General features: G+C 39.6%; 1 protein-coding gene across 2 annotated transcripts; it reads left to right on the top strand.

Annotated features, from left to right (window-relative positions):
* Positions 1–9,782: 9,782 nt before the first annotated feature.
* LOC109065941 lies at positions 9,783–11,351 on the top strand. Of its 2 annotated transcripts, none has more exons than XM_019082921.2 (4): positions 9,783–9,886; positions 10,093–10,245; positions 10,366–10,419; positions 10,514–11,350. In XM_019082921.2, exons 2-4 carry the CDS (start codon positions 10,158–10,160, stop codon positions 11,023–11,025), a joined length of 654 nt encoding a protein of 217 aa, XP_018938466.2. In that variant the 5' UTR covers positions 9,783–9,886; positions 10,093–10,157; the 3' UTR covers positions 11,026–11,350. The 2 variants fall into 2 exon arrangements, with proteins under 2 accessions (XP_018938466.2, XP_042609910.1); XM_042753976.1 differs by having other exon boundaries at positions 9,787–9,890; positions 10,514–11,351.
* Positions 11,352–12,197: the final 846 nt, after the last annotated feature.

The following is a 12,197-nucleotide window of genomic DNA, read 5'->3' as shown; positions in this document are numbered from 1 at the left end:
GCAGAAACAGAAACTGGTGAGTATATTGGGATGTCTACTTAACTGTGAATGCTCCATGGTATTGTGTAAACAAATCGGAGTGGTTGAAAACAGGAAGACTCACCCCGGAATGAGTGTTTTGTGAGTTGTGGCATAGTATGTGAGCGGCCCCAATGGGGAGGATGGATTGTGGGTGAGCCGGTACCAGTGGCGAGCGAGAGAGAGGATGTTTGGGGGTTGTTGTGGCCAGGCAACGTTTAAATCTGAATATTCGTGGCCATCAGTGTCTTCACGACTCCATTCCCAGGACGAGTCTTTGATCAGACGGGGTTTTGACCCTAAATTCACCAAGATGTGTGGGAGTGCAGTGGGTGAGTCTTTGTCCTTTGCTGTGAGTGTATACACTTGGAAATTGTTGTGTTGTGTGTTCGTCAACAACCACTTTTCCAGGCCCGACGAAATCCTGTGAAGGAAGCGAGTACCGAGGCGGGCGAAGAAAACATCTCCAATTATATGCCGTCAAATGACATCCTGACCCTTCTTTCCCACGTGACGGTGGTGGGAAACCATTTCAAGTTAAGAACACAGTGTGGATCTATTGGGAAGTATCAATGGTGAGGAGTTGGCTGCTGTAGGAGGAAATCAGCTGTGCGTGTATTACCTGTCTGCCCAGAGTGAAGTCCCAGTTATATTGGATGTACTTACCTTATGCCCAAAGCTAAAGCCAGCATATTGTGTTGTATACTCGCCTGTCTGCCCAGAGTGAAGTCCCAGCTATATTGGATGTACTTACCTTATGCCCAAAGCTAAAGCCAGCATATTGTGTTGTATACTCGCCTGTCTGCCCAGAGTGAAGTCCCAGTTATATTGGATGTACTTACCTTATGCCCAAAGCTAAAGCCAGGCATATTGTGTTGTACACTCGGCTATCTGCCCAGAGTGAAGTCCCATTGTATTGGATGTACTTACCTTATGCCCAAAGCTAAAGCCAGCATATTGTGTTGTACACTCCGCCTGTCTGCCCAGAGTGAAGTCCCAGTTGTATTGGATGTACTTACCTTATGCCCAAAGCTAAAGCCAGCATATTGTGTTGTACACTCGCCTGTCTGCCCAGAGTGAAGTCCCAGTTGTATTGGATGTACTTACCTTATGCCCAAAGCTAAAGCCAGCATATTGTGTTGTACACTCGCCTGTCTGCCCAGAGTGAAGTCCCAGTTGTATTGTATGTACTTACCTTATGCCCAAAGCTAAAGCCAGCATCATTGTGTTGTACACTCTCCTGTCTGCCCAGAGTGAAGTCCCAGTTGTATTGGATGTACTTACCTTATGCCCAAAGCTAAAGCCAACATATTGTGTATCGTACACTCGCCTGTATGCTCAAGTGAAAACCCCAGTTGCCTTTCCTACGGACTTACTTGTGCCCCCGAGTGAAGAGCCAGCGGCCCCCTCTGTCCACTATCCGTGTCCAGTCCTGTTACACTTACCCTTATGCTTTTGTGCAGATCTAGCGGGTCCCTTTGAAGCGTCTACCTGCATGTCGACTCGTCACTCAGGATACAGAGACTGTGGAAACCCCCTCCCGTACACTTACCAGTACGGTTTTAGTTGGATCCCGGCCAGCCCTTGGGCAGTTCCCCCAGCATCTGGACGACCGGGAGTAGAACCCGCTGGGCCGCCTCGGAGTTCGTCAAAAGTAGCAGCAGGTATCCATTGTGCATCCAAACTCTCAATACTTACCACTTGTATCTGTTACGTCCAGGAAAGGAGAGGGGCCCCTGGACAGTCGTCCTGCAAGCCAGAACAAAGGGGCACTTGTGAATAAGGCTGATTGTCGTCACATAGCCAGAAGGAAAGAGGAGTGAAGGACTCACCTGAGATCTCCCGTGACGGAGTCTAAGAGACTCGAGACTGTTACTCTCCAAAAGGAGGGTTGGATTTTAGCCTCCCTTCCCCATACCCTTTTTTTTTAGTAATTTAATAAAGTCTCTTTTAAATATTTACCTACCGGCTCTCGTGTGTCTGGTCATTGGGGTGTTCTTGGGACCTCCTCGAGGTGGAAATTAGGAAGGGGCGTGACTCACAACATCTGTGGTCAGCTCCGACCTGTGACAGATTTTTGGCGTAGTCGGCAGGGTTCCACCTCGAGTTGAGCGACCAAGGTCCCCCAATGGCCGATGACGAGTTGCCCGAGGCCCCGCCCCGAGTTATGCCTGTGTTCATGGGGAACCAAGGACGCCCCCCTACATGTTACGGTGAGTGGGCAGAGAGAGCGTTCTAGGGACTAGAACGGATTGGCGGGGGGGGGATGTCACGGAGTGACTTTGTAAGGGCGGAACTAAAAAATGACGGAGATTGGTTCCGCCCGGACCATAATTCTCAAACACCGGGAACTCCGGGAAGGGAAATCAGGGTTTTATTGATCGCAGGTGGATAGATGAACAGGGCGATCGTGGATTGGGCAGTATGAAGAGAAGGAGGAGTATAAAGAGGGCCTCAGAAACTGCAGAGGAGGAGGGGAGTTCTTTGTTTTATGTGAGCCGATACGGCGACCGGACCCTGAGTGAGTTGGAGGGTTCGGGGGAGTACAGTGGAAAGAAGGCAGAGGATATTGTTGGGCTGGGCAACAGACGGAGACAAGGGTTTGGCAGAAACAGAAACTGGGCTGAGTATATTGGGATGTCCTACTTAACTGTGAAATGCTCCATGGATATGTGTAACAAAATTCGGAGTGGTTGAAAACAGGAAGACTCAACCGGAAGTATCGCCGAAGGAGGCCTTTTCGACAGGGCACGTGGCAGCAGGAGAAGTATCCAGGAGCTGGAAAGAAGAGGGAAAAAAGAGACCTCGTGTTAGTAACGGTGTGAGTACCCTAAACCATCGGTACAGCAGTATAATCATCTGGATCGTGAACCATCTGTGAGTGTTTTGTGAGTTGTGGCATAGTATGTGAGCGGCCCCACTGGGGAGGAGGATGGTGGGTGAGCCGGGGACCAGTGAGCGAGAGAGGATGTTGGGTTGTGTGTGGCGGCAACGTTTAAATCTGAATATTCGTGGCATCAGTGTCTTCGCGACTTCCAGTGACGAGTCTTTGGTCAGACGGGGTTTGACCCTAAATTCACCAAGAGTGTGTGGAGTGCAGTGGGTGAGTCTTTGTCCTTTGCTGTGAGTGTATACACTTGGAAATTGCTGTGTTGTGTCGTCAACAACCACCTTTCAGGCCCGACGAAATCCTGTGAAGGAAGCGAGTACCGAGGCGGGCGAAAGAAAACATCTCCAATTATATGCCGTCAAATGACATCCTGACCCTTCTTCCCACGTGACGGTGGTGGGAAACCATTTCAAGTAAGAACAGTGTGGATCTATTGGGAAGTATCAATGGTGAGGAGTTGGCTACTGTAGGAGGAAATCAGCTGTGCGTGTATTTGTACCTGTCCTGCCCAGATTGAAGTCCCAGTTTATGGTATTGGATGGTACTTACCTTATGCCCAAAGCTAAAGCCAGCATATTGTGTTGTATACTCGCCTGTCTGCCTCAGAGTGAAGTCCCAGTTATATTGGATGTACTTACCTTATGCCCAAAGCTAAAGCCAGCATATTGTGTTGTATACTCGCCTGTCTGCCCCAGAGTGAAGTTCCCAGTTATATTGGATGTACTTACCTTATGCCCAAAGCTAAAGCCAGCATATTGTGTTGTACACACTCGCCTATCTGCCCAGTAGTGAAGTCCCAGTTTGTATTGGATGTACTTACTTATGCCCAAAGCTAAAGCCAGCATATTGTGTTGTACACTCGCCTGTCTGCCCAGAGTGAAGTCCCAGTTGTATTGGATGTACTTACCTTATGCCCAAAGATAAAGCCAGCATATTGTGTTGTACACTCGCCTGTCTGCCCAGAGTGAAGTCCCCGTTGTATTGGATGTACTTACCTTATGCCCAAAGCTAAGCCAGCAAATTGTGTTGTACACTCGCCTGTCTGCCCAGAGTGAAGTCCCAGTTGTATTGGATGTACTTACCTTATGCCCAAAGCTAAAGCCAGCATATTGTGTTGTACACTCGCCTGTCTGCCCAGAGTGACTCAGTCCCAGTTGTATTGGAGGTACTTACCTTATGTCCAAACTAAAGCCAACATATTGTGTTGTACACCGCCTGTATGCTCAAGTGAAACCCAGTTGCCTTTCCTACGGACTTACTTGTGCCCCCCGAGTGAAGAGCCAGCGGTTCCCCTCTGTCCACCTATCCGTGTCCAGTCCTGTTACACTTACCTTTATGCTCTTGGGCAGATCTAGCGGGTCCCTTTGAAGCGTCTACCTGCATGTCGACTCGTCACTCAGGATACAGAGACTGTGGAAACCCCCTTCCCGTACACTTACCAGTACGGTTTTAGTTTTAACCCGGAATCCCTCAAAAATATCACCAAGCATCCATACTACATCCAAAATAACAATACTTACCACTCTCGGAGTTCGTCAAAAGTAGCAGCAGGTATCCATTGTGCATCCAAACTCTCAATACTTACCACTTGTATCTGTTACGTCCAGGAAAGGAGAGGGCCCTGGACAGTCGTCCTGCAAGCCAGAACAAAGGGGCACTTGTGAATAAGCTGATTGTCGTCACATAGCCAGAAGGAAAGAGGAGTGAAGGACTCACCTGAGATCTTCCGCGACGGAGTCTAAGAGAGAGACTCGAGACTGTTACTCTCCAAAAGGAGGGTTGGATTTTAGCCTCCCTTCCCCATACCCTTTTTTTTTAGTAATTTAATAAAGTCTCTTTTAAATATTTACCTACCGGCTCTCGTGTGTCTGGTCATTGGGGTGTTCTTGGGACCTCCTCGAGGTGGAAATTAGGAAGGGGCGTGACTCACAACATCTGTGGTCAGCTCCGACCTGTGACATTTATAAAAGATTTACAAAGGGAACCTTAATATACATTGTTATCGAAATATCGGTTGAGAAATCACAGACTCGCTAATAAACAAAGTAAAATGAACAAAAATAAATGTAATTAAAATTTAAAAAAATAAAATAGATTAAAAAAATAATAATTTCTACCATGTAACATCAATATCAAAATGTGCAGCCTTCTATGATTCACTTACATAGATCATCCTACTTGATTACTTGGCCATCTGCTTGATCTTGACAATGTTTAAATAAAATCATCAAAATTATTTCACCTTAGCACTAAATTCTCAGAAACACAAAGTTACCAATGACACATAAGATGAAAGCAACTAAAGAGGAAACACTCACCTCACATAAGACTTGTAGATCTTTCTATTTTCTTCTCTGAACTGTCGGTTGAACAGCAGCTCTAAAATGTCTTTCACATCTAAAGAACAAGTGAAACTGCATTTCAGGATGAGAAATAATAATCTGTTGACAGTGAGACGTCAGCATATGCATTTACTCTGATCTGGTTTGTTATTCATACGTATCAAGTGGGTCCATGTACATTTTCATAGTTTGAGTTTCAAATTAAAACGAAATAGCAAAAAGAGAATTTGAATTTAAAAATTACAACAAAAAATAAAAATAAATTAATAGACAAATAAACTGAGTTTAATTAATTAATTTATTTATTACTTTCAGGGGTACAAACTCATTTGCCACTTTCCACTGATGGTCACTTAGACCAGGGGTTCCCAAACGTTTAAACCCGCGACCCCCATGATAAATGCGCTGCTGCCCCGCGACCCCCCCCTCCCCCACCTCAACAACCCCTTTTTTTGGAGCCTCCAAACACCTTTAACTTTAGCAAACAGCGGGATACGTTGTGTTGCTGCGCGTGATGGTCGTACGTAACTTGATTGTGATTGACGCGTGAACGTAATCTCGTAATGTCTGAGACAAAATTACAAATTGAATATATATATATATATATATATATATATATATATATATATTATATTTTTTTATTTGTATCAGACTTTTCTGCAAACAACCATTTAACAAAGTATTGAATTAACCCCTTTCACACGTAAATTTAAAAATATTCTGGCTGACCCCCCAGCGTGAGTTTTTCAAGGCGATCGTTATTTAGATGTGTCACTTTATGGTTTCCATGGTGACGCGTCATTCCTGTCACGTGACACACCGCAGAAACAACAGAGCTGAATGAATGATGATCTGCTTTTATGTCATTTTTCCTTTTTTATTCAAAATATTCACAAATTTCTTAGATATGGCATGAAATAGCTGATATTCCGATTTTCAAATATATGCAAGTGGAAGTGTTTTGTTGTTTAAACACCTTTATAACGATCGCGTTAGTTGAGCTGTATGCGCGACGGCATCTTAGTTTGTGCCGCAGACGCAGTTCAGAGAATCGGATCTGTTGGATTTACAACACGTGAATATATCCACTTGTCCCGAAATACATAAAAGTACACAATGTGTATCTGATATGCATAAAACGTGTCTAATTATAATGGAAAGGATTATTATTGCCTCGTCCTTTGACATCAGTGTGTATTTTACAAACTCTAAATGTATTGTTTTTTTTAGTACTTATATGTCTGAAACCTAAAATAAACATTATGTGGTTGAAAACACTGAAAAGTTCTGATGACAGCTCTGAGCGCGCCTGTCTCTGAATTTCACGTCATGCACTGACCGGTGTGATCGTACACTCCAGGGACCAGCCTAGACTGATCACACCGGTGTGATCGTACGTGCGAAAGGGTTAAATTAATTGCAACAAAAATATAGGGCCTATATATTTTTTCCACTTTTTTTATAGAAATCATCTCGCGACCCCTGCACCGGGGTCCCGCGACCCCCACTTTGGGAACCACTGACTTAGACCACTAAAAAAGAACATCAACATGGATGGATCAAGCCAAAAAACAATACAATAAGAGTTTAAAAGTGCTCAGTGAATATACAGAAATCCTTCTGGGTTTGTATTAAAATGGAATGAACCTTTTCAAGACTTTTTAGCTACCATTTCTTCTTTCCCGTAAGTCATGCAGTATATAACCACAACTGTTCTGTTTGTTGCACACTATTTAGTATTTTCCCAAGCAAAGTAACATTGCCTTATAAGTAGTTGTTTTTTTTTTAAAAAAGGAAGACATATATTTCTTCTTTTTGTTTCGTTGTAGTAGCTGTACATGACTTGACTTGATTTAATTTCACTTCCTTTATTTAACCAAGTTAAAAATTTGTTGAGTTCAAAGTTTCTTTTACAAGAGGGACCTGGCCAAGAGGACATCAACAAAAAACATAAAATATGCAAAATTTACATTATAACATGGAAACACAATAAATCAAAATCATGAGTCGCAATAACAAGTTACCAGGGCATTAAACAAAGAATCTGTTAAAGCCATGAACATCAATATCAACACAACTTTCAGCACTGTTGATGTTGTTTATGCTTGTTCGGGATGCAGTGGCGCCTCTGTATTGAGTGCCGATCGGGCTGCCCGGCGCCGATGCATCCCGAACAAGCCTTAAAAACCACCATAAATGGTGGCTGTTGTGTTGCTATTGTGTGAGGCATGTTTAATTATGGATGCACGTGCTTTATTTGACGTGTTTAAGACTGTTGAACAGAACCGCTCACTCACTGCAATGATAACACTTGGAATAACCAGGACAATTTTTAATATAACTCCGACTGGATTCATCTGAAAGAAGAAAGTCATATACACCTAGGACACCTCGAAGGTGAGTAAAACAGCCCAATTTTCATTTTTGGGTGAACAAACCCTTTAAACTCGTCACGGCATTCAGTGCAGAAACGGCTCTCTCATGCACACTCCACGTGTTGTCATATCAAATATTGTTACATTTATGTTTACAGAAATGAACTGACAATGCAGAAGCTTGTTCATCAGATTTGAATTCTCCGCTGTAAGATAACCATTCTCATGAATAATACTGAGAAAAGCTCAGAAAACTAATGACGTAGACGTGTACTCTCCAGCTACGTCAGCCAATCATATTAACAAATAAACACATAAATACCTCATTTCGTTACAACGTTTCAACTTTAACTTTAAGAACTAAAATAACTAAAAAAAACAAAAAAATAACCACTAATGACATAAAAAATAGACCAAATGAGTGCTATTGTTGTTTTCACTGATGTTTAACCTGTTCATACATGTTAACATCTCAAAAAATGTGTTTTAGGGTTTCATGACACTTTAACTAGTAGCTTTATTAGAATTGTCCCCTATTTGGTATAATAGTAATCTTTGTAAGAGTAATAAGCTATTTGTCTCCAAATGCTGGGCTACACAATAAAAGATCTGGTCAATTATGTTTTTTTTTTTTTTTTTATGAAAGATTGAGATCTACTTGAAAGCTTGTGGTCAAATAAAGTATCTTCTCAACCAATGATAAATTAGATAGTAAATACAGTACAGATACAGTAATGGGGCAGAAGCGTCAAGAGTCTACCTGTACCATATGGCTTGATTTTACTGATCCAGTTTTGAAAGGTGTCCTCTGTTACTGTTTTTGTACTGTACTACACACTTGCTTTTGAGTAGCAGGAGGAGGCTGCAGCATGTTCATTGGAGAAAGGCTGAATTCTAACAGCCTCAGAAATGGCCCTTTATGTATGTACACATATAAGATGCTTTATATCTTTTGAGTCCACTAACATTATATGGTGGTTGGAAAAGTTCAGATTCAAAAACTTGATTATATGCCTCAAAAGCATATCATAATAATTATAATAATTATTATATTTACATTAAATATTATTTTCTGACTAAATTAAGTTTGCAGTTTGTATATTTTTGTATTGTTTGAAGGCCTATATAGGACAATAGGTGAATGGTTGTTTTTTTATTATATATATATATATATATATATATATATATATATATAATATATATATATATATATATATATATATATATATACACACACAACACACACACACACACATATATATATATATATATATATATATATATATATCTCAAAAGATATCAATCATCTTATATGTGTAAATACATAAAGGGACATTTCTGAGGCTGTTAGATTTCAGCCTTTCTCCAATGAACATGCTGCAGCCTCCTCCTGCTACTCAAGAGCAAGTGTATATATATATATATATATATATATATATATATATATATATATATTATATATATATATATATATATAGTTTATTTATTTAAACATTTGACCAGTTTTTCAAGGCACTGAAAAGATTTTGTTTTGTGAAAAAAAAATATAGCTGAATTGAAATCAATATTTATATATAGAGTTTAATGTATAATCACTATCTGTATTCTCCAAAATACTTCCAAATTATACATGTTTATTTTTTAACAAGGGCACTTCAATACATTTGGTGATTTTCTCCTTTGGTAAGTATAAATAAACTGACACATTTATTTACAATTGCACATAAAAAGATGATCTGTCCATTCAAAATAATTACTGCAAAAGAAAACTATTTTGGTGAAAATTAAATTGTAGGCTTATAAGTATAAATCCTGTTTAAATGCTCAAATTAATCTCTTTTGTTTTAGTTGTGTGTGAATTCAAATGTAAAATTATGGTGATTCTGTCATCTGTTGTCTGTATTGGCTCTTGATGCTTCTGCCCCATTACTGTAATTGATGGTCATTATTGATGCTAATAAACACCTGAGTTAAGTGTGAATGCATCTGGACTTTTCCTGATGTCTCTGATAATGAGTGCTATAGTTATGCTGATTGTTTTAGAGCTGCTGAAACTCAGAGTCTGAATGGTTCCTATAACTGCTTACATCCTTTGTTTGCTTTATCTTCAACTTTAAGGACAGCCCACTAAAATCTGTATAAAGTTACAGTGTTTCACTGTTTTAGTCACACTTGATGACCGCAGCACTGAACAGCAGCATCTCAGTTAAGTGTCTCCTGGTCTTTGCTTCAAGAGTTTCCCACAGCTATAACCGGATATTGTAAGTATATGGTTTGTTGTTTTGTTTGTTTTCCAACAGTGAATGTTTTCATGAAAATGTAATCTATGAAATGTATACAATATAAACAATACCTTTGTATTAAGATAATTGTAGTGTTTTGGGATTATTAGGGTCATTAAAGGCCATTAACTATCACTCTAAATTTGAAATTCCTTCTTTCTGTTAATTATTCTCATCTTAAACAGGACAACATATTAAAACAGAAAAACCCCTGGTGAAGCTGAGATCCTTGTGACACTCTATTATAAAGATGGCATTTATTAAAGTGGAGAGTGAAGACGTGAAGATTGAAGAAGCATTCAGAGTGAAACAAGAGGATAATGGGGAACAAACAGATGGTTAGTGCACATGAAAGCTATAATAACAGTACTGAATAAAATGCAGAGCATCAGAAGCCGTTTACAAACAAAAATATCACTGTACTTACATATTAACATGCCTTCTCCATGTCTCTTTAGATAAAAGCTCAATAAGAACTACAATCAGCAAAAGAACATTCATCGTTCCAAAAGGTAAGCAACTAATACACACTTTATCAATAAACATTCAATATACCCATAATTCATACTGAGAATAGTTAAAACAAGTATTTGTGTTCTTCTCCAGGTCTTCAGGTCTGCTTCCTCACAGACTCAGTGTGTTGGGATATTGAGCACTATTTTCCAAACGCACAATGTTGGATTCATCCAAACACGACTCTTGTGAGATCCGTTCAACAACACGTGAAACACTTTGAGAAACTGCACAACTACACAATAGTGATTCTCCACATAGGAACAAACGACATCACAAGCGGAGCGTCTGCATCGACTATCGTCCAGAGAATGAAAAGTCTCATATCAAGAATCTCACAAGTTAATTCACACATCCTGTATTTCGCAATCAGCGCTATTTTACCACGAGCAAAAGACGACTCTACAGTCAAAACTACAATCAAACAATGCAACAGCTTGCTTCAACACTGGTCTTCACAAACAAGAAACATTCTATTTCTGAACACTACAAAACCATTTCTCAAAAACGGAAAAGTAATCCAAAACCTATATGAACATGATGGACTTCACCTGAACCAAGAAGGAAAACACAAACTGTTTTCATACTTTCAGCGTTTCCTCTAGCATTTTTGCCAGTTTTCATCCCGTGCAAGACGTACTTAAACATCTCACATCAGTGTCTAACACAAACTTGACTTTGTTCAATACATCTGTGAAGCAATAAACTATAAGCTCACACTTCTTTCTGAACTTCATCAAAACAAGACCTAAAAAAATAACTTGCCATATTACTCGTAAACAACTGACTCAAAAATTAAATGTCTTTGAAGTACCTGTCAAATGAAGTAATACAGAAAGCACAATATGGCTTAGCAACCTTCTTAAATTGTGAAAAGTCTGTGATTTTATAGGTCTGTGTATCACCAAGAATCTGGCGGATATGATTCATACTGTATGACAATAAAGATGTTAGGAGACATATATTGCAATACTATTAAGATGACATTGTATTTGGCTATTAAAGATCAAAATGTAAGATATAAACAATACAGAAAAAAATGTTAAGGAAAAAGCTAAATTTGGTGCAATTTAGTTTTACAAACTATACAATATTTATGAAAAATGTTTTAAAAAGAACCAAGGTTGATAAAGTGCTGTCCAAGATAAAAAAAGACTAAGAACTACCAGTAATAAAGAACAAACAATAATAGTACAAACCAATGGTCAATGAGTATTAAAAGCAAGAGATAATAAGTATGCAGACTTAAAAATGAAAATAGAGGGACCTATTCTGATATGGAGAGGAAGGCTGTTCCAAAGTTTCAGGCCACCGATCACAAGATCTCAGAGTTCTGGAAAGAGTGTACAGATGGATGAGTTTTGTCAGATACTGAGGGATACAAAATTTTGAGGGCTTTATAAACAAAATAGAATTTTAAAATGTATTCTTCATTTGACAGGGAGCTCTGGTTTCCTTTCTGCCACAAAAATAATACACATTAATGCCATATAAAAGTTATGCATAAACTGACATCAATGGCTGCTTATTACTTAAGGAGAAAATAATTTTGCATCTTGTAATATCTTGGAATTAATAATCTTGGATGGATGGAAAACATTGAGGTTGCTTAAAGAGGTCCAGAGATGTTAACTCATCTAAAAACATATGTATAAACAGTATAAGTAGATTAAGAAGTTTACCACTTCAGAGTGTAAAACATTTACAATAGCGCAAGAAGCTTGTAAGGATCCATTACTGCCTGCAAAGCTGTCACAATTATGGATTATTCATTAGG

The sequence above is a fragment of the Cyprinus carpio genome, unplaced genomic scaffold (genome assembly GCF_018340385.1).
Source record: "Cyprinus carpio isolate SPL01 unplaced genomic scaffold, ASM1834038v1 S000000912, whole genome shotgun sequence".
In the NCBI taxonomy this organism is placed as follows: Eukaryota; Metazoa; Chordata; class Actinopteri; order Cypriniformes; family Cyprinidae; genus Cyprinus; species Cyprinus carpio.
Note: the sequence above shows the minus strand (reverse complement) of the source record. Positions and strands in the feature narration are given on the sequence as shown.